Raw genomic sequence first — 19,644 nt, 5'->3', positions numbered from 1 at the left:
TGGAGCTTAAGCATGCCATTTTATTTGTTTTCTGTTTTTTCCTCTACTTTTTGTTCCTCTGTCTACTTTGGCTTCCTGTGTCTTAAACATGTCTTTTTTTTTTTTTTTTTTTAGGATTCCATCCAGCTTTACTTACAGTGTTTTGGAAAGAAATGTTCTCCAAAGATATAGTTTCTGTAGTTGGTTAATTATTACAACATATGGTAAAGAACCTGCCTGCCTGTTCAGGTGACATAAGCAACATGGGTTCAATCCCTGGGTTAGGAAGAGCCCATTGAAGAGGAAATGGCAACCCTCTTCAGGTATTGTTGCCTGGAGAATCCCATGGACAAAGGAGCCTGGTGGGCTATGGTCCATAGGGTTGCAGAGTCAGACATGACTGAAGGGACTTAGCATGTAAATATATTTGTAGCATATTACATTCTGCTGGTATCAACATTTTACCCCTTTGAGTGAAGTATGGAAAACTCATTTCTATTCAGTTCAGTTCAGTTCAGTCACTCAGTCACGTCCGACTCTTTGTGACCCCATGGACTGCAGCACAACAGGCCTCCCTGTCCATCACCAACTCCTGGAGTTTACTCAAACTCATGTCCATTGAGTCGGTGATGCCATCCAACCATCTTGTCCTCCGTCATCCCCTTCTCCTCCTGCCCCAAATCCCTCCCAGCATCAGGGTCTGTTCAAATGTCAGTTCTTCACATCAGGTGGCCAAAGTATTGGAGTTTCAACTTCAGCATCAGTCCTTCCAATGAATATTTAGGACTGATTTCCTTTATGATGGACTAGCTGGATTTCCTTGAAGTCCAAGGGACTCTCAAGAGTCTTCTCCAACACCACAGTCCAAAAGCATCAATTCTTCGGCATTTAGCTTTCTTTATATCCCAACTCTCATATCCATACGTGACTACTGGAAAAACCATAGCTTTGACTAGATGAACCTTTGTTGGCAAAGTATTGTCTCTGCTTTTTTATATGCCATCAAGATCAGTCGTAACTTTTATTCCAAGGAGCAAGCGTCTTTAAATTTCATGGCTGCAGTCACCACCTACAGTGATTCTGGAGCCCCCAAAAATAAACTCTGTCACTGTTTCCATTGTTTCCCCATCTATTTGCCATGAAGTGATGGGACCGGATGCCATTATCTTAGTTTTCTGAATGTTGAGTTTTAAGTCAACTTTTTCACTATCCTCTTTCACGTTCATCAAGAGGCTCTTTCATTCTTCTTTGCTTTCTGCCATTTCTATTAGGTCTCTTTTATTTTTCCCACTTTTAAATATCATTTTCTTGAGTATCACACAGTGTTATAATTTTAGTTTCAAGCGCCACATAAAACTTAAAACTCATGAAGACAGTCAATCATTATATACTATTATTTCTGCTTTCTATTGTCCTACCTTCCTGATGTTCCAAATTTCCTTCTTCTACCATTTACTTTCTGTTTTAAAAAATTCCTTTGGCCAGTCTTTAAGAATGTATCTGTTAGTGACAAATTCTTTACCTTTTCCTCCATCTGAGAAGGTCCTTATTTCTCCTTCATTCACAAAGGACAGTTTCACTGGATATGGGATTCTGGGTTGACAGTTTTCTTTTGGCACTTTCAAAATGTGCCATTTTCTTCTGGCCTCTATGGTTTCAGATGATAATTCCTGTCATTTAAATTGGTGTTCCCCTAAAGGTAAGTGTTACTACTTTCAACACTTTTTCCATAGTCAGTCTTCATTTAATTGTGATATGTCTTCCTTCGCATTTATCCAGTTTGGGTGTCACTTAGTTTCCTGAACATGTATATTTGTATATTTTATCAAATTTGGGGAGTTTTTAGGTATCATTTCTCTGAATACTGTCTCAGCCCTACCCTGCTTCTGAAACTCTGATGGTACAAATGTTGGATCTTTTGTTACTGTTCCACAGATCTCTAAGCCTCTGATTACTTTTCTCCCCTTAAGTCTATTTTCTTTGTTTGGATTGTGTAATTCTGTCCTCATGTTAACTGATTCTATCCTGTCATCTTCACTCTGTTACTAGATTTACACTGTGAATTTTTAAATGTTATTGTATTTTTTAGATCTACAATTTTCATTTGGCTGTTTTGTACTTCTGTTTCTTTGGTAAGATTTTCTATTTGTTTCCCTTTGTTTCAAGATAATTTGTACTTAGTTGTCCACAGACATTTTTAAGATGCTAGCTTGCTTTTAAATTTTCATGTTGGCGTCAACTTCTTCTCACTGAACTTGTGATTTTCCTGGTTCTTGGTATGACAGGTGATTTCCAATTGTATGCTGGACACTTCGTCTGTTGTGTTAGGAGACTCTGGGCCCTATTTACTTTCATAGCAGTCACCTTGTTTAGCCTTAACACATAGGCCCTTGGCCTACTGGAAATTGTAGGTTCAGTGAGTTTTTCAGTCTTTTTGGTGCTCTTTTGACCTGTTCTCAGTCAGAGAAGCCTATTTGTTCTTTGGCCCTGAGACTCCCCAGGCTGAGTGCTTTCTGGGGTAGAATCCCTCCTGTCCATGGCATCTGATCATAGTGTCTTTGGATGGGTGGGGGAGTCAGGCCTGCTGGAACAGAGATACTTCCCAGGATGAACTGCTTATTGTGACTCTAGTATCTCCAGTGGGGGTGGGAAGTGTCAGTCAGGCCTGGCCGCTCAGTGTGGCTCAACTATCCCTCTTGCTGGTGGTGCTTGGTGTACGCCCTGGTGTCAGAAGGATGCCATCTGATTCTGGGGAGCAATGCACGGATCTGTGCTGCCTTCTGTTGCTAGGCTGGAAAAGACCAGATCTGGTTCTTCTTCTGTTGGCTGAGGGGATGTAAGATGCCCCGCTACTGTGTTTCCTTTCAGTCCCAGCACTCTGAACCAGTCCACCTGTCTTTGATTGGTCTCTGTGTTGTTTCCGGGATTTATAGATGTACTTAGAAGCAGCAGGGAGGCAGGTCTACACTGTTTGGACCAACTTTCAGCCCAATTATTTCTACATTTATCATCGGTTTCTGAATTATTTCTGATACTGAGTGATTTTCTTAGAGATATCTAGCTTATAACTTAGCAAAGTTTGGATGGTCCTCAAGTACCTAACTTTGTGTCTGCTTTAATATGGAAGAGGTATTATCATCATCATCATTTTAAGATGAAAGGATGAAAAGAAGAGCCTGGGGTCAGAATGAGGTTCTAGCTGAATGTACCTACCACAAAGGGCTACAGTGAGCACTAAATGAAATAAAACCAACAATGCACTGGTCACCAGTGCACACAGGCAACAGTGAGCGCCCAATGTTATTGTTCCCCTTCTTCTACACAACCCAATTTCCCTTAGTTGTTTGAAGTCCCTGAGGACACAATATTTTTTCACCTTTATCCTAGGGTCTAGAACAGTACCTACAATAAAACTTAGATAGCCTGACTAGCATTTACATCATTTGTTAACCTCTCTCTCTCCTTAGACAAACTCTTTTTCCCTTTTCTTAACTAAGCTCTTGAGCTCTTTGTGATTCAGTGTCTTGAATTACTTTCCTCCTCTCTAATCATTCACTATATCTTCAAGCAGTGTTTCTCTGTGTTCATATATTTTGATGATTCTCTGCTTCTCAGTCATCTCATTCTTGGGCAAAGATATAAAATGATTCTTTCTTCTGAAAATTTTAGACAGTAACAATTAATTCCTGTGATCTGGCAGAGACTGGGTATTTCTTTAAGCATCCATTTTACTTGCTCAGAGTAATAGGCCTATGCCACAAGTACATGTTTTTAGCTAGTTTATTCACTCCTCGTGGCATATCAAGAGGCTGTAAGAAGTTCTAAATTTAATTTCAAGTTACTGTAATCTAAAAATTAAACCTAGAGAAAAATACTAGCATTTAAATCTTAAATGTCTCCCAAATCAGCATCTTCTATTGTCACATAAAATCAAACTCCAGAGAACATATTTACTTTGCCTTAACAAATTAAATAGGTAGAAAAACACTTTGATCTACAAATGCATGTGCACTCTGACAATGCACAACGAGAAAGCATTCCACAAATTAAGAAACAACATGCATCTTCTACCACCCTGTGCATATTTCTTTGGGACTTGGAAACAAAATTTTCCAAATTACACCCCAGAGCCTTCTGCCAATTCTATCACACACCCAGTACTATGTAGAACTGAAGTTTATGAAATTCCACCCCTCCCTTTTAAAAACAAACAAACAATACAAATGAAGGATTTATATTTACAAGTGGCTTAGGAACAGAGTAGACTCACACTTAGGGTAGAAAGCACAGAATTCAAGAGTACTCTTCCTTTCAGCAGGAAACTTAGCTTATGCGATATCCTTGTAACCAGAATAGATATTAAAGAAATTAACATTTTACCCAGCTTTATTGTTAAATTTTTTTCTTTGTATTGAAATAAACAGTTTGCAGATACTTCCTCTCAAGTCATTAAAACATGACCAGGTAAAAAAGATTAAAAACCATAATTTGGATTAAGATACATAATATTTTTAGTTTCAACAGACAAAATATGCCACTGGTTCGAGGATACATTAGATCCTTTCGATTCAATGCCATTCCATGAAAAGCCGAAAAGCCACAAAACTAAGATAATTTATTGAACTCAATGTTTTTAGTAGATTAAGCTGCTTCTTTAGAAGCAAAAATCATCTTTGCATTTCTTTAACATTTAGGTCTTTACTGCTCAGAATGAATCATTTTTTTTCTGGATTAAGGTCAGGTGTATATTTTTAACCTTTCTGAAATGGTGCATAAACTTACATACAGCGAACCTCCATGAACTTTGAGGAGGCAAAGATACTCATGGGAAATGAGAGAAATGAGAATATTTACTGACTTTATATGACTTTATAAGTACTGATGTTTTGTAGTATCTGGATCTAGACATCCTGGGATGTTTGGACATGTCTGGAATCAATTAGATACTCTGGTCAGAAGGGCTCAAATTTAGACAAGAAGATCTCATACATCAATTGAACTGAGTTGATGGTTCTTTGCCATGAGAACACAGACAATATGTATCTGATTCTAGGAGCACAGTGTACATGTAATATCTAAGAAAAACAAAGACTTTATGTCTAAAATGTATTGTTTGGTAAACAGTAAGATCAGAAAAATATAAAAGAAATAAAGCCCTCCTTTTCTAGAGAGACTGACCACACGGCCTATGACTAAAAGCTCAAAGTTCCAATCAACATTAATTACATTTTATGCAATTTCCAATATTAAGCAGAAATTGGGCTCGTTAGCTAAAACAAGTCTACAAAGGGCAATATTGCCCTGGTGGGACTGTTAACTCTGAAGGATGATGTTTTATTTAACAGACAGCATGGACTTCATACATATCCATAATCAGTGCCTTTAAAACCAAACAACTTTAAAAGTTAGCAGCAGTTTCTGCAAGTACAAAAATACACATTTATTACATAACATATGGTAGTAAAATTTGTCAAGATATATTATACAAACTCAAAGCATTTTAGATAAAGCATTGGTCTAATATATTATAGATTGATGGAGTATAATAAAATGACATGTAGTCTGTCTTCAAATCATACAATATAATACTTTACAGCAATATTAATTATTCACATTAAATGTTGCAGGAGTATCTAAGGGAACACAGAGAACAGGAATGGTTATGGAAGAACCTCAGCATCTTCTATGCTTCAAACTGAGTAGATGGTTTCCTAACCACCAATGTGAAAGAAAAAAGGATACAACTATTATTTTGTTAAGCAGAGAAGCAATTTCTTCTGGAAAGACACTCCAAGCCATAAGAGCTTCATTCACATCTTGCGGTTCTGCAGTAGTATGCCCTAAGGGTGAGGGGAATCCCTGTTGCCTTTATATATCATACCACAAAAGATGCATATGGACACTGAGGAGTCTAAATATACGAGTGGTTAGTTAAAAGGTAAAATCTACTTCACATCTGTGACTGAGATGGCCAGTGTCATAAAGGAGCTCTTTTGAGAGAGTTCTAAAAGTTAATTACAATGCTTAGGACAAACAGGGCCATGTCCCCTAGAGGTAGGTAGCACCTATAGCTAATACTGAAAGGACTTCTCTCTTACAGAACACATTATTTTTTTATAAGTGAAAAATGCAACCTTTAGAACAACATTGAGAAAATATTTGACATCAAAGTTTCTGGGTGGCTGAGGAAAATAATTTGAAATAAGTATTGTGGGGGGGAGGTCCATCTGATATTGAACTCAATGGGCTCTAAGCAACTTCTTTTAAGTATTTAAAATGAAGGAAGATGCACATCCATTTCTGATTCTTTTGCATCACTCTGGCTGGCAAGGCCTAATAACCCAAGGAAATAATCCAGGAGATGTACTGGTGTAATCTTTAAGGCAAGAGGAGAAATGTCCATCAATATGGAATAAATCAATGGGGGTATAAACTGAACTATTGGAACAAAAAAGATGTAAAAACTTCTGGAGGTAAGATAATCCCAAGCCAATGACTGTCAAAAAGAAGGCCTGAGAGCCACTCTGACGGCTCCTCCACTCTGTGACTATTTATAACCTGCCAACCTCAAAACTGTTCTCTCAACTGACAAATGACCATCAGTAAAGAGATGACTTATCAGGAATTTTTTCTGGCTGACTAAGAGGTAAGGAACAGAAAAACATTTCAGCAAAGAGGAGTCATGCTTTGATCACATGTTTGCAACAGCAACTGGTTAAGAGAAAGGGCTGCACTGGCAGTCTTTCCCTCCACACTAAGACAGTGGATACAGTGGGAAGGTCGTCTTATAACAGGACAAGGTTCTGAGCTCAGGCACCTTGAAAGGACACAGAGATGAGCAGTCGTCTCCTTCTTCCTCCTCACTGCAGTGTGCAGTGGAGCCTCTGTGGAGCACGAAACACAGACGGAAAAACTCAACCAATACAAAAAAACAAAACAAACAAAACCACCTACAATATCATGGTACTCATGGCTTTCAAATCACTTCAGTTTTTTTCTTCTCTGGCTGCCACCAATGGGCTGATACCTGAAATGATGCTGTGAGGGTATGTGACTGAATATAAAATGTCACAGAAATGGCCACTGGTTTGGATTTGGGGAAAAATTTCACATAATTTTCTTTATTATCAGATGTGTTACCTCTTTAGCTTTGACTAGCGGCATTATTTTGGCCTACTTATTAAAAACATTCCATGGAATAATGGTTTCTCTGCAGCCCTCCCTCTCTCTCCACACTTCCTGTTTTTCGCTTATCTCCTGGCTTCCTCAGGAACTAATCTCATCATAAACAGCATGTTTCCTCTACAGAAGATGCTTTCTCTAGCTGTCTGCTCATAGCTCTTAAAATGCACGGCAGGATCCATCCATGCTTTAATACGGAAAAGCCTCCCAAACACTGAGGTCACAGAATTTTTCAGTCTAAACTTTTGGCCAAATAGTCTCAAGAAAGAGAATTCGTTTGTTGTCCTAAGTATTAGCAATGATTATCTTTAGGCTACCCATCCCAGGTATTTTATACAAAGGGGTCATAGTAATTGTTGTCTCATTATCAGCCTGTTTCTGTTCTTGTAGATGTCAGGTTCTCATGGTGGTTACATGTCTTTGGCCAAATGTCTATCCTCAGCATCACACACCACGGGCGGCCCTGAGTCTGGGCTGGACGCATCATCCACAGTCAAAGAGCCGGGGGAGGATCTTCTCTGGGGCAGCATACCAGGAGAGCACTGCCCGCTATCCTTTCCTTCCTCGGGCGACTTCATATGAAGCCCAAGTCTGTCTTCCACGAGGCTGAACAGAGAGCTACAGTATTTCTCTGAGTCCTGGCTGGGGTAGGAACTATACCAGCGGGCCGTCTGAACAGCTCCCAGTCCTTCAGCTGCCCTTTGGGGCACGTCTTTCTGCCTTTCTTGTAGTGTGATGGCTTCCGGAACACCAGAAGCATGTGCAGGAGGATCCGTGGGTCCTTTTAGAGAACCCACTTTATTTTCCTCTGGTCTGGGTGCCCTTGCCTTCTTTTTGAGAGACCAGTTTTTCAAACTGGCTACACCACTCTTCAACCATGTGCTGGGGTGAAGAGTTACAGAATGCATGTGTGAATGCCACTCTACGCTGTCCTTTTTTGTATAGGCCAGGCGGCCGCTGGCCTGCCCTGATGAGGGACCAGGAATTCCAGAAATGAGGCCAGAACTGCTAAAGTCAGAAGAAAGCTCTGCCTGTTTTCTTTGAAAAGTACAATCTATTGGAGAGGATGTTTCAGTGGGTGTAAACACAGAGTGTTCAGAAATCTGAGAAAAAGCACTATCTTGGGAGCTTACTGATGAACCAGATGGGGAAGTGCCTGGGGAGGACAAGCTGGAATAGCTAGTCCTTGAGCAAAGGTTTAAACTTGGGGGTAAAACCTTCTCCACGTTTTGGTTTGTGGCACTACTCTTGCCCACCTCAATCCCCATGACCAAACTCTGATTAATAAGCTTTTGGCCCTCCATTTGTAAAGACTTGTGCCGCTTGAGATAATCTTCCTCTCCATGAAAGAGACTGGCTTCGTAGCTGGCTTTCTGCTGCTTCTTTGGATAAATCCCCCTGAGATAGGTCAGTCTGCAGTGCTGGTCATCAATGCTGGGCTCTGAGCAGCGCCGTTGCCTCCTTGAACTCTTGAGGGTGTCTGCAGTGTGTGGCGGGGAGTATTCGGATGCATCCATGTCAAAGGGCTGGCTCCTGGGATGATCACAGGAGGACATGTGACTGTACGATGCCACGGAAATGGCTACTGGCTTGGATTTAGGAAAAAGTTTTACATGACTTCCTTCATTATCAGACAAACTTTTCTTCTTAACATTTTTACTAGCGGCATTTTTCTTGCTATCAATGCCTGTGACTAAACTCTTTTTAAAACATGTCTTACCCCCTTCCTGAAGGGGTTGATTCTGATTCAGATGGCTCTCATCTTTTTTTGAGAGAATGGCATCACAGCTGGACTTGCGTAGCTTTTTCTGATAAAACTCCCTGAGATAGGAAAGCTTTGAATCGAGATAGTCGATGCTGGGCTCCGAGCAGCGGCGGTGTCGCCTCAGGCCTTTTGGAGCATCTGCGGCAGCTGTGGACAGGCGGCTGGGTGTGCTCGCGCCAGAGGGGGCCTGGGCGCGTGGGACCTTGGTGTACACTGCAGTGTCCACTGGCTTGGACTCCATGGGCTGTCCCATTGGAATGTCTTCATCTTTAGAATGGCCTAAGTCAAAGTCACTCAGGGTTAAAAGGCCTTCCACCTCAGGCTGGTCAAGGTCATAGTCACTGAGGGTTAACACGGAGTCCATGCTTCTGCTACCCTGACCAAGTTTCTTTACCAAGTCACGACATGGGGCGTCAACATCGTCATTCAGCTCATTTTCCAAGCTGTCATAGGAGGAGTCATTCAGCTGGAAGCAAGAGATATCTGTCGAAAAAGGGAACCATGATTAACATTTTTAATGAACACAAATGCATGCTGCCTTAAAAATAAGAAAAAAAACCTAACTATGATGATATTTGGTGTAATTCTGTTTTTAAATATAGATTGTTCAAATTTTCACTCTAAGGAAAGAAAGAATCTTTCATAATCTCCCCAGATGTAAGTGCAAAATTAAAAATAAACTGTTGAGGTATACGAGATTTACCTCAGTTCCTGAAGAAATAGGCTTTCTTTAAGATTTCCTCGATGAGAAGATGGTCATAATACCAAGAAACAGTTAAAAATATAAAGAAATTAATGCCAGATATATCCAGGTTTGGATTAAGACTCTGTCTTTTAAATGGATCTGCTGGTGTATACACATAATTAACTCTAATCTCAAGAGAAACCATTTACCAGCCCTATCAATTTCTCTTTGACAAGGTTCTTTACTATATATTACTTTATCTTTACTACAATCACAACAGTTAGATATGATGGTTATCCATATTTGTAGATGAAAATATTGATGTTCAGTGGCATCGAAGAATTGGCCAAAGACAACATAACTAGTAATTGGTGTTATAAGAATTCATAATTTGGAATATTGAGCGTCTTTACTCGCCATACACCCCAGCCTGCCCCGTGATGTTACTTGTTTTTAATGTGTTTAGCAGTTCACGAGAATTCTGAGAAGCCTCAGGGACCTCTAAGAGGGAGGCGAGGAGAAAAAACAGGGCTGTCTCTATTACCTCTGGGCCTTCTCCTCCAGTTTCAACCAGAGCAGTTGTGTTATACATATTGGGGCTCCCTGTATAGTTTATTTTTAAAAAGGTTAAAAACATCATACTATATAATGCTGCCACTAACAATCTGGGACCTTGTCTTATACACTTCTTAACCCTACCACAGTGTTAACATACCCTGACCTTCTAAGGAAGGAGCAGAATCCTAGACCTATTGACCGAGGTGAGAGGCCCTCTTCACCTGAGCTGCTGTGGGCTCCAGGATAACCACTGTCCCAGCTGATTTTCACAGACGTGTGTCTGTTTCCCACAAAAAACAATCCAGTTATTCACAATACCTGAGGCATTCTCTCTGGTATCACATCTCACTGAAACCTCTCCCAAGAGGGAAGTGATTTCTTCTCCAAATATCCGACAGCAGTTTTCAATAAGAAACTGTATAAGCAGAGAAACCTGTACAAAAAACGGACAAAAATGAGCTGCAAACTTCTCATACAGCCTGTCTGTAAATCACATTTCATATATGAATCCTAATTCTAACAAAAATGCCAAAGAATCCCGAGAAAAATTCAGGTTTGCTTTACAATACAGTTTCCCCTACAAAACTATGATACTTTCAAGAGTAGTTTGAGTATAGACATTAATTTTAATCAGTAGACTAGTTATTACTTGTGGCCTTGGCTTAATACTAACATTTTTATACCAACTGTCTTGTCTTTAAAATTGGAGTAATTTTAAGTATTCTCTATAGGGCACTTGGGGTGAGGAAACACACTTTCTCATTAAAATTCATGAAGTGTCATTAAGTGAAGACTTATAAAATGTATTTCTTATGCAAAAGGCAGGTGTCATGAGCTGGGAAGTTGGTAGGTATCTACCTCTGTGGTTCTCTGTGAGGAGGAGAGACAGCTGGAGAAAAAACTTGCACTTTGCTGACTAGTCTCTTCCTATGCATTTCTTTCTCTTAGCCCTGCCAACTGGAGGTGCTTCGGGAAGAGGTAAGATTTTACTAGGGAGCTTTGTGTCTCCATGAGATATACAGAAACCTTTACATAGCTTTTTTTGCCCCAATAGCTGAAGCAAAGCCCCAACTCCTGTACTTATAATCAGGCAATACAGGAGTGTGTGATTTCAAGTAACTATTAGGTTGGGCCAAAAGTAATTGTGGTTTTGCACTGTTGAACTCTGCTGTTTGATGTTGGAATACATTCTTAAATAAATGTGGTTGTGGTATACATCATTTTAATGTGAAATTTTTGCTTTATGTTTTTGGCAAATGACACTACTTTCTGTGTATTTTATATCTATTTTAGACTATGGAAATGAAGTTAGACAAAAAGCAACTTTGAGCAATTTTCTTATTTGAGTTCAAAATGGGTCATAAAGCAGTGGAGACAACTTACAACATCAACAGTGTATTTGGCCCAGAAACTGCTAATAAATAGTGCAGTGCTATTTGTTTTTGCAAAGGAGACAAGAGCCTTGCAGATGAGGGGCTTACTGGCCAGCCACCAGAAGTTGACAGTGACCAACTGAGAGTAAACAGTGAAGCTGATCCCCTTACAACTAAATGAGGAGTTGCCGAAGAACTTATCTGAAGCAAACTGGAAAGGTGAAAAAACTCGCTAAGTGGGTGCCTCATGAACTGACTGAAAATTTAAAAAACTGTCATTTAGAAGTGTCATCTTCTCTTATTCTATGTGACAACAATGAACTATTTCTTGATCGGATTGTGATGTGTGACCAAAAGTGGATTTTACACGACAACTGGTTATGACCAGCTCAGTAGCTGGACCAAGAAGAAGCTCCAAAGCACTTCCCAAAGCCAAACTTGCAGCAAAAAAAGGTCATGGTCACCGTTTGGTGGTCTGCTGCCTGTCTGAATCCCGGTGAAACCATTACATCTGAGACAAATGCTCAGCAAATTGATGAGATGCACCGAAAAGTGCAACGTCTGCAGCTGGCACCGGTCAAAAGAAAGGGCCCATTCTTCTCCACAACAACGCCTGACCACACGTTGCACAAGCAAGGCTTCAGAAGTTGACTGAACTGGGCTGCGAAGTTTTGCCTCATCTGCCATATTCACCTGACTTCTTGAAAACCAACTACCTCTTCTTCAAGCATCTTGACAACTTTCTGCAGGAAAACTGCTTCCACAACCAGGAGGAGGCAGAAAATGCTTCGCAAGAGTTTGTCGAATCCCAAAGCATAGATTTTTATGCTACAGGAATCAACAAACTTATTTCTCATTGGAAAAAATGTGTTGATTGTAATGGTTCCTATTTTGATTAATAAAGATTGTGTTTGAGCCTAGTTATAATGATTTAACATTCACAGTCCAAAACTGCATTTGCACCAACTTAAATAATGTATGAACTGGGTATTAGCAACATCTCCATTCATTAGATGAGGAAACTGTGGATTAATGTAATTTTGCCCAAGATTGTAAATCTAGCAAGTGTTAGGGCTGAAAATTGAACCTTGACCTGTCTAATTCCAAAGCCCTTATTTATTTATTTTTTAATTAGAGGATAAAAACTTTACAATACAGTGATGGTTTTTGCCATACGTCAACATGAATTGGCCATAGGTATACATATGGCCCCTCCCTTTTGAACCCCACTCCCACCTCCCTCCCCATCCCACTCCTCTAGGTTGTCAGAGGGCACTGGCTCTGGCTTCCCTGCGTCATAGAGCAAACCCCCTAAATAGATAGACGGCTATCTATTTTATACACGGTACTGTATATGTTCCAGTGCTACTCTCTCCAACCATCCTACCCTCTCCTTCCCCGGCTGTGTCCCAAAGTCTGTTCTTTACATGCGTCTCCTTTGCTGTCCTGCAAGTAAGATCAGCAGTACTATCTTTCTAGATTCCATATATATGCATTAATATACGACATTTGTCTTTCTCTTTCTGACTTACTTCACTCTGTATAATAGGCTCGAGGTTCATACACCTCATTAGAACTGAAAGTCCTTATTTATTTTTAAAATCACATCCACTGTTTTTGTATCACTCTAAGGTTTAAGTCAGTCATAGTTGTTTTTCCTCCTTAAAGAGAAAAGGGAAGCAATCCAACGTCTATCACTCTTTTGCTCAAGAAATTACCTTTTTTGTCGTCTACTAGGATAGGATAAAACACTCAATGAATTCAGATTTACAATGATATGTACTTAGTACATATAGTACTTATTTTCTTAAGTATTTTCACTTAAGAAAATATGTATCTTTCAGAATTCATACCCCGAATTTTAGGTTCAAAATGGGGAATTGGTTCCCCAGAGCAGAAAAAGGAAAAACTTCATTACCTTTTTTGTAAATTCGTTTTCTAGTTCTGGGCTAGAGGAAGTAGGAGGCCAAAGAATGCTTGGGGCGATGCACACTGCTAAATTAAATGCGGTCATCTGATTGGATGAAGAATGTTGCTCAATGTTGTGTAATAACCCAAAAAGATACCTTAGGAGAAGAACATTGGCTCTCGGAAGCTGGTCTAACAGCCTAAAGACAGAAAAATGCACTCTGTAAGCAAACATTTCATAGAAAACCTGCACTGACAGGCAGTCCTCACTTTCACAGTTGAGATGTGCAGGACTGTTAACACGGCACATGCGAAGGGAGGACTGCCTGTGAAGAGGAGAGAGGGAGCACTGGAGATTTATTATTTATTTTGCAATCCAATGAAAATGTAAAAGAATGCAAAAAAGTAATTCATAAAAAGATGCTGTCTGAAATATTTACCTGAAACTGTTACAAAGTATCTTAAGCAAACCCTATAACATTCCAGAATATTCTCAACCAAAACCCCCAAAAAGCTTTCTAATGAAATTAAACAGTTGCATTTAATATGTAACTCCTTTACTTACTAATATGTAGCTCCTTTACTTCCAAGAAGCAACACAGGATTCTGTCTCTTGGTAAAAACCTAAACTTCAGCCATGAGACTCCCAGGTCCATTCTGCTCCGGCAGCTCTCAAGGTCAATTTTGCCCTGCATCTTTCTATCTCACTGACATTACTCGCACATATAATACAAGCTTATAATATTTTTTTCTAATGTTCCTATTTTGTAATTGATAAAGGATTTTAAATGATCATTCACTTGAAATGATTTTTATTGTCAGACAGAAAACAGATACAAATGTTGATAGTCATGGTGGTTGCTTTTTTCCAACAAGAATCTGCAACCTGGGGGAGAAAACTGGGTACTTGGACTCCTGTTGTATAACAATAGAAAGGCGTTTCTTCAGCACTATGGACTGACAATGACAACAGTTTTGAAGGGACAAATTATGAAAGATATGGAAATGAATCAAAGGATTCCTGGATGTATTCAATGGAAAGTAAGGTACTGTTATCACACTCTGGGGTATCTGGGTCATAGGGGTTGAGTTATTTGACTCTGTAAACTGTAGATTACTGATAGCAGTGCACTTAACACTTGCCTGTAGACTCAAAAATCTTATCTGGTAGAGAGATAAATGGTTTATTTGCACATACAGTGCCCCACTCACCGCGCCCCATGCCCTAGCAGTAAAAGCCAGTTTTGCATCTATTTATAAATTCATTTCAGCATTTCTGATTTAATTATGTAAGTTGTGATAGTTTGAAATCTCTTTTGACTTTGCAGTAATATCTTACTAGTTCTCTAATGTTTTAAATAAAACCTCTCACATGTGCTTATTTTGTATTTGTATGAGAGATATAAGTCTAACCCTCTGTAAAATATCTTTTTTTTTTTTTTTTTAACTTTACAATATTGTATTGGTTTTGCCATACATTGACATGAATCTGCCACAGGTGTACATATGTTCCCCATCCTGAACCCCCCTCCCACCACCCTCCCCATCCCATCCCTCTGGGTCATTCCAGTGCACCAGCCCGGAGCACCCTATATCATGCATAGAACCTGGACTGACGATTCATTTCACATATAATATACAAAAACATCATCTTTTTAACCATTTGTAGAATATAAAGTTTTAGACAATGAGCAACAAAAAACAGGATCTGACATTCACTGCCCCTGAATGATTTCTGCCAAAACAGACACAATTCTGTTACGTGGCTTTGATTCTGGTGTCTTCAACAGTTATATTATGTTTTTCTATTGATAACAGGTGTCTATCAATAGTAGTGTGTAGATAATGACTTGTATTTTAGAGCTGCTCAAGAAAAACTGCACTAAACAAGCATATGCAAATAAATGATTTTAGGATTCATGGGTTTTCACAGGACTGGAAGTATGCTTTTGTTCTTTCCTATAAGGGATTAGGGTGGCGAGACCTGCCAGCCACTTCTCTTTGCATTGAATACAAATGATGCATTCTTTGTGATTAGACTGAGATTTTGCAACTCCCTTCTTCCTCGACACTTTTCAACAAGTTGACTGTCCCTCTGAAGCATTCCCACATATTCTGCAGGTATCTCACTAGCATCGATTATACTACTTTGTAATTCTTGGTTTTATCTATCTGTTTTACTAGACTGTGAGACCCTTGAGGGGGAAGGAAGTTTCTCTTTATGGATTCAGTTGTTAAATGAAGTACATAAGGAATAGTCTGGTTAAACTAAGATGTAAATTATAGATTGAGTCTACTGTGTTAACTCTTGGTCTAATGGGTTTCAGCTCCTATCAGATTCAGATGTACAGAATGTGTAAAATGGTCAAGTATTCCATGTTAATAGGATTAGGGAAAAGCAATAAGAAAAGTGACAGTAGCTAGCATAAATCTATATTTAAACTGGTCCCCACGGATATGATTTTGATAGTGATTATGGCTCAGTGGGTGAAGAATCCACCTTCAGTGAAAGAGACACAGAAGACGTGGGCTCAATCTCTGGGTTGGGAATATCCCCTGGAGGAGGAAAGGGCAACCCACTCCAGTATTCTTGCTTGAGAAATCCCATGGACAGAGGTTCCTGGCAGGCTACAGCCCAAAGGGTTGCAAAGAATCAGACACAGTTGAGTGAGTAAACACAGCAAGCACAAGCATACTACCTTCCTAGACAAACTTACAAAATATAAGCTTTTTGAAAATCATTTTTGAAAAATGACCAAGTCAGAATAATTACCTTTGAACTGCATTTATTTTCTCTTCATCATTTCCTTGATCCATTACACAGACCCAGTGATCATAGAGATCTGATGAAAAAATACTTCCTGGAATATTTCGTAGAAAATCCTTATATAGAGGGGAAAAATAAATATTTTAAATTGTTATTCTCAGGTTAAATATTTTTAGAGACATTAGAAAGAAGACACTTTATTGAAAAGTACAGTTACGTTCTCTCTTCTTTGGACTACATGGAGCTCAGTGCCAACCCCTCAATGATGTGCACCCATAGAAACATTTGCTTTGATATTTTTCTAACAAAAACCAGAGGGAAACTGGAGTCTGGACTATAGTGGTAAAGATAAAGGACAACCTGCTTAGGCTGAAATCTCCTGTTTGTGCACATTTTAGCAAACTAGTATAACATGGTGGGGTCTGGCAAACCTAAATCCTTTTTATTTCATTAGTTAAAAGAAATGTATGAAGACATTTGTGAGATTCATAATATAGTAATCAGTCATCCAACCACTCAACAAATATTTATGCATATGTGCCAGGTACTGTTTGAGGTGGTAGGGATAGAGTAGCAAATTAAACCAAGTCCCTGTTATATTAGAACTTTATATTCCAGTGGCTTTGGTGAATAATTTCATGCAGAGATGCTTAGAGCTTCTCCTAGTGTTCCCCCTAGAAGGGCTCTCATATATTAGGAGAAGGAAGCATTCCAGACTATGGCTGGGCTCTGGAAGCATGGGGCAGCACCCCACACGTAATGTACATTAAATAACATGTCTCTGGTACATTATCCTTTCTGGTCTTTGAGACTCTTATACTGAGACACTGGCGGAGCTGGGTGTGATGAAACCAGACTATGACACAAGCAGGATACATCAAACAGTTTCCGGTTTGACATATGTTAATAAAAAGTTTAAAAATAAAGAATTCTGGTCCTGGTCCTGTGTTTCCTATTTTGTTCTAGGCCAAAATGGCAACCCACTCCAGTGTTCTTGCCTGGAGAGTCCCAGGGACGGGGGAGCCTAGTGGGCTGCCACCTATGGGGTCGCACAGAGTCAGACACGACTGAAGCGACTTTGCAGCAGCAATCTCTTTGTTGCTTTTGGCACTGGTTGACTATCTGCTTATAAGTTCCTGCCTACAATGTGGAGACAGGTGAAAATCTGCAACTGAATAATTTTAATTCTTGTTGGAAAATCAAATCAGCAACTTTACCTTTGTGCCTTAAAAAGGGAATGTACAACTTGTTACTTATATGTCATGTTTATACTGCTAATATGGAAGCTATGACTCCTAAGTGTTGCAGTTAACTAATTAGGTGAGCATGTTTCCTACTAGCTAATCAGCTTCTTCATGGCAGAATCAGACCCTCACCTTCTACTTCATACACCTTAATGCCAAGCACATTCCCAGACAGGCGTGCGTGCGTGCTCATGCTCAGTCGCTCAGTGATGTCTGACTCTCTGCGACTCCATGGACTACAGCCTGCCAGGCTCCTCTGTCCTTGGGATTTCCCAGGCAAGAATACTGGAGTGGGTTGTCATTTCCTTCTCCAAGGGATCTTTCCAACCCAGAGATTGAACCTGCATCTCCTGCGTTGGCAGACCACTGAGCCACCTGGGAAGCCCCAGTCCCAAACACAGTAGAGGTCATTAGTGAACTGTGGCTATTTGTCATCTGGTCAAATATTAGTGAAGGACAAGGAAAGGTCAATTAACTATATCTACAGTAATTTTGAAAACCTCTTGGTAGTCATGTCACCTATTATCATACTTTTTTTTTTAGAGTAGTTAACAAGTAGGAAGATGATTGATACAAAGTCTTCTTCTGTTCTATTTTCCAGTAGTAATATCCATGGATATATGTGATTCAGATGTGTCATCATAAAAATTACCTCTTTTCTGGGTCAATCTATCAAATTTTCATAATTTCAGACTAATTTTAGTGGCTGCACCTACATTAAAAGTCAGATTCAGAAGAGCAAAAATCTGGTATTTCAAAATGGGGCAGTGACAATACCTCTCTTTTAAAATCTCAGTGGAAAACACAGTTATGATCTGTCTTGAAGAAAAACATCATTAAATCTTAAAACCTACACTTGAAAGATAATAACTTGTAACATCTCAATGAACTCTCCACAGCTGGAATAACAAGTTACGAAATAACAACCACCATTGGATCTGAGAAGGGACGTGAAAGCTGGTTCTGAATTACAATCACCAGCTCTTAGCACTCAAGCAAAAGTCTTCTCCCTTCCAAAAACAGAAACCAGGCCATCAGCAGAACTCCCAAATTAATTCGAGATGAGATTCCTACAGGATTAAAACAGTGCTTTTCCTCAGAGGTCTGATGAATCAAAAATACAGTATCACAGGTAATTTTCTTCCAATTAGAGTTACATTTAAACAAAACCAGTGTAAGTAAAAAATTAAAGGAAAATTTAAGTACTGCTTCCAAATAGTCTTAAAAATAAGAAACAAACAAAAGCTCAAGAACTTTTGGCAAAAAGTATCCCTTTCTTTCAACTGCTTGGAAGAAATGAGAGTAAAACACAGCTACATGATTATCACACTTTAGTTAGAACTCATATAACCAGATTTTTCATTTGGATTAATTTTCGTCTTTTGCCTATTCCTCTATAAGTACTATTTCTTCACTGTGAAATATGTTAAACTGTTCTAGAACCATACTTCTTTGTAGCAGCCTCAACAATTTAGAACAAAATTTTAAGAAGTGTAGTGCTGTGACGAATAGCATACTAAGGAAAAATTTCTAAAACATAGGCTTTAACTTATTAAAAAATGGGAGAAAGCCTAATTTTATGACAAAAATCAAAGAAAAATTTATCATGCATATACTTGCATGCCTGCTATGTATCTGGCTAAGCACACTATACATACCTTTTTTGTACTCCAGGACTGAAAGGTAATCACAAACCCTGTGTAAAATAAATTAGATGACCCTAGCTCCAATTTTCCAGTTCTTTTTAAACAAATTATTGATTTGTTTAGGCTGTGCTGGGTCTCCCTTGCTGCACAGGCTCTTCTCTAGTTGTGACAAGTAGGGGCTTCTCATTGCAGTGGCTTCTCTTGCTGTGGAACACAGGCTCTTAGGTGCACAGGCTTCAGTGGTCGCAGCTCCCACGCTTTAGAGCACGGGCTCAATAGTTTTGCATGGGCTTAGTTGCTCCTCGGCATATGGGATCCTCCTGGAGCAGGGATCAAACCTGTGTCTCCGGCACTGGCAGGCGGATTCTTTACCACTGAGCGACCAGGGAAGCCCCTCTCCAGTTCTTTAGAGTGACACTTTATTGTGAAACTCTATGGTGGGGTTGTTTAAGAGCAGACGAGGCTCTTTTATCAAGAGGCATCTGATTATTCACTAAGTCATAAAATATGATTGTGTAAGGAACTGACCAGGAGGAG

At 39.4% G+C, this 19,644-nt stretch overlaps 1 protein-coding gene across 2 annotated transcripts in view; it reads right to left on the bottom strand.

Annotated features, from left to right (window-relative positions):
- Positions 1-4,364: 4,364 nt before the first annotated feature.
- Positions 4,365-19,644, bottom strand: part of ARHGAP20 (Rho GTPase activating protein 20) — a 221,081-nt gene continuing 205,801 nt past the window's right edge. For both annotated transcript variants that reach the window (XM_070384244.1, XM_070384245.1), the window contains 4 exons: positions 16,224-16,333; positions 13,461-13,650; positions 10,488-10,602; positions 4,365-9,409 (listed from right to left, as the gene is read on the bottom strand). In XM_070384244.1, the coding sequence (XP_070240345.1) occupies positions 7,572-9,409; positions 10,488-10,602; positions 13,461-13,650; positions 16,224-16,333 (2,253 nt within the window). In that variant the 3' untranslated portion in view covers positions 4,365-7,571. The remainder of the gene's footprint in view (positions 9,410-10,487; positions 10,603-13,460; positions 13,651-16,223; positions 16,334-19,644) is intronic.

This window comes from Bos mutus, chromosome 15 (assembly GCF_027580195.1).
Source record: "Bos mutus isolate GX-2022 chromosome 15, NWIPB_WYAK_1.1, whole genome shotgun sequence".
Lineage (NCBI taxonomy): Eukaryota > Metazoa > Chordata > Mammalia > Artiodactyla > Bovidae > Bos > Bos mutus.
This window is presented reverse-complemented; position numbering and strand designations above follow the sequence as displayed.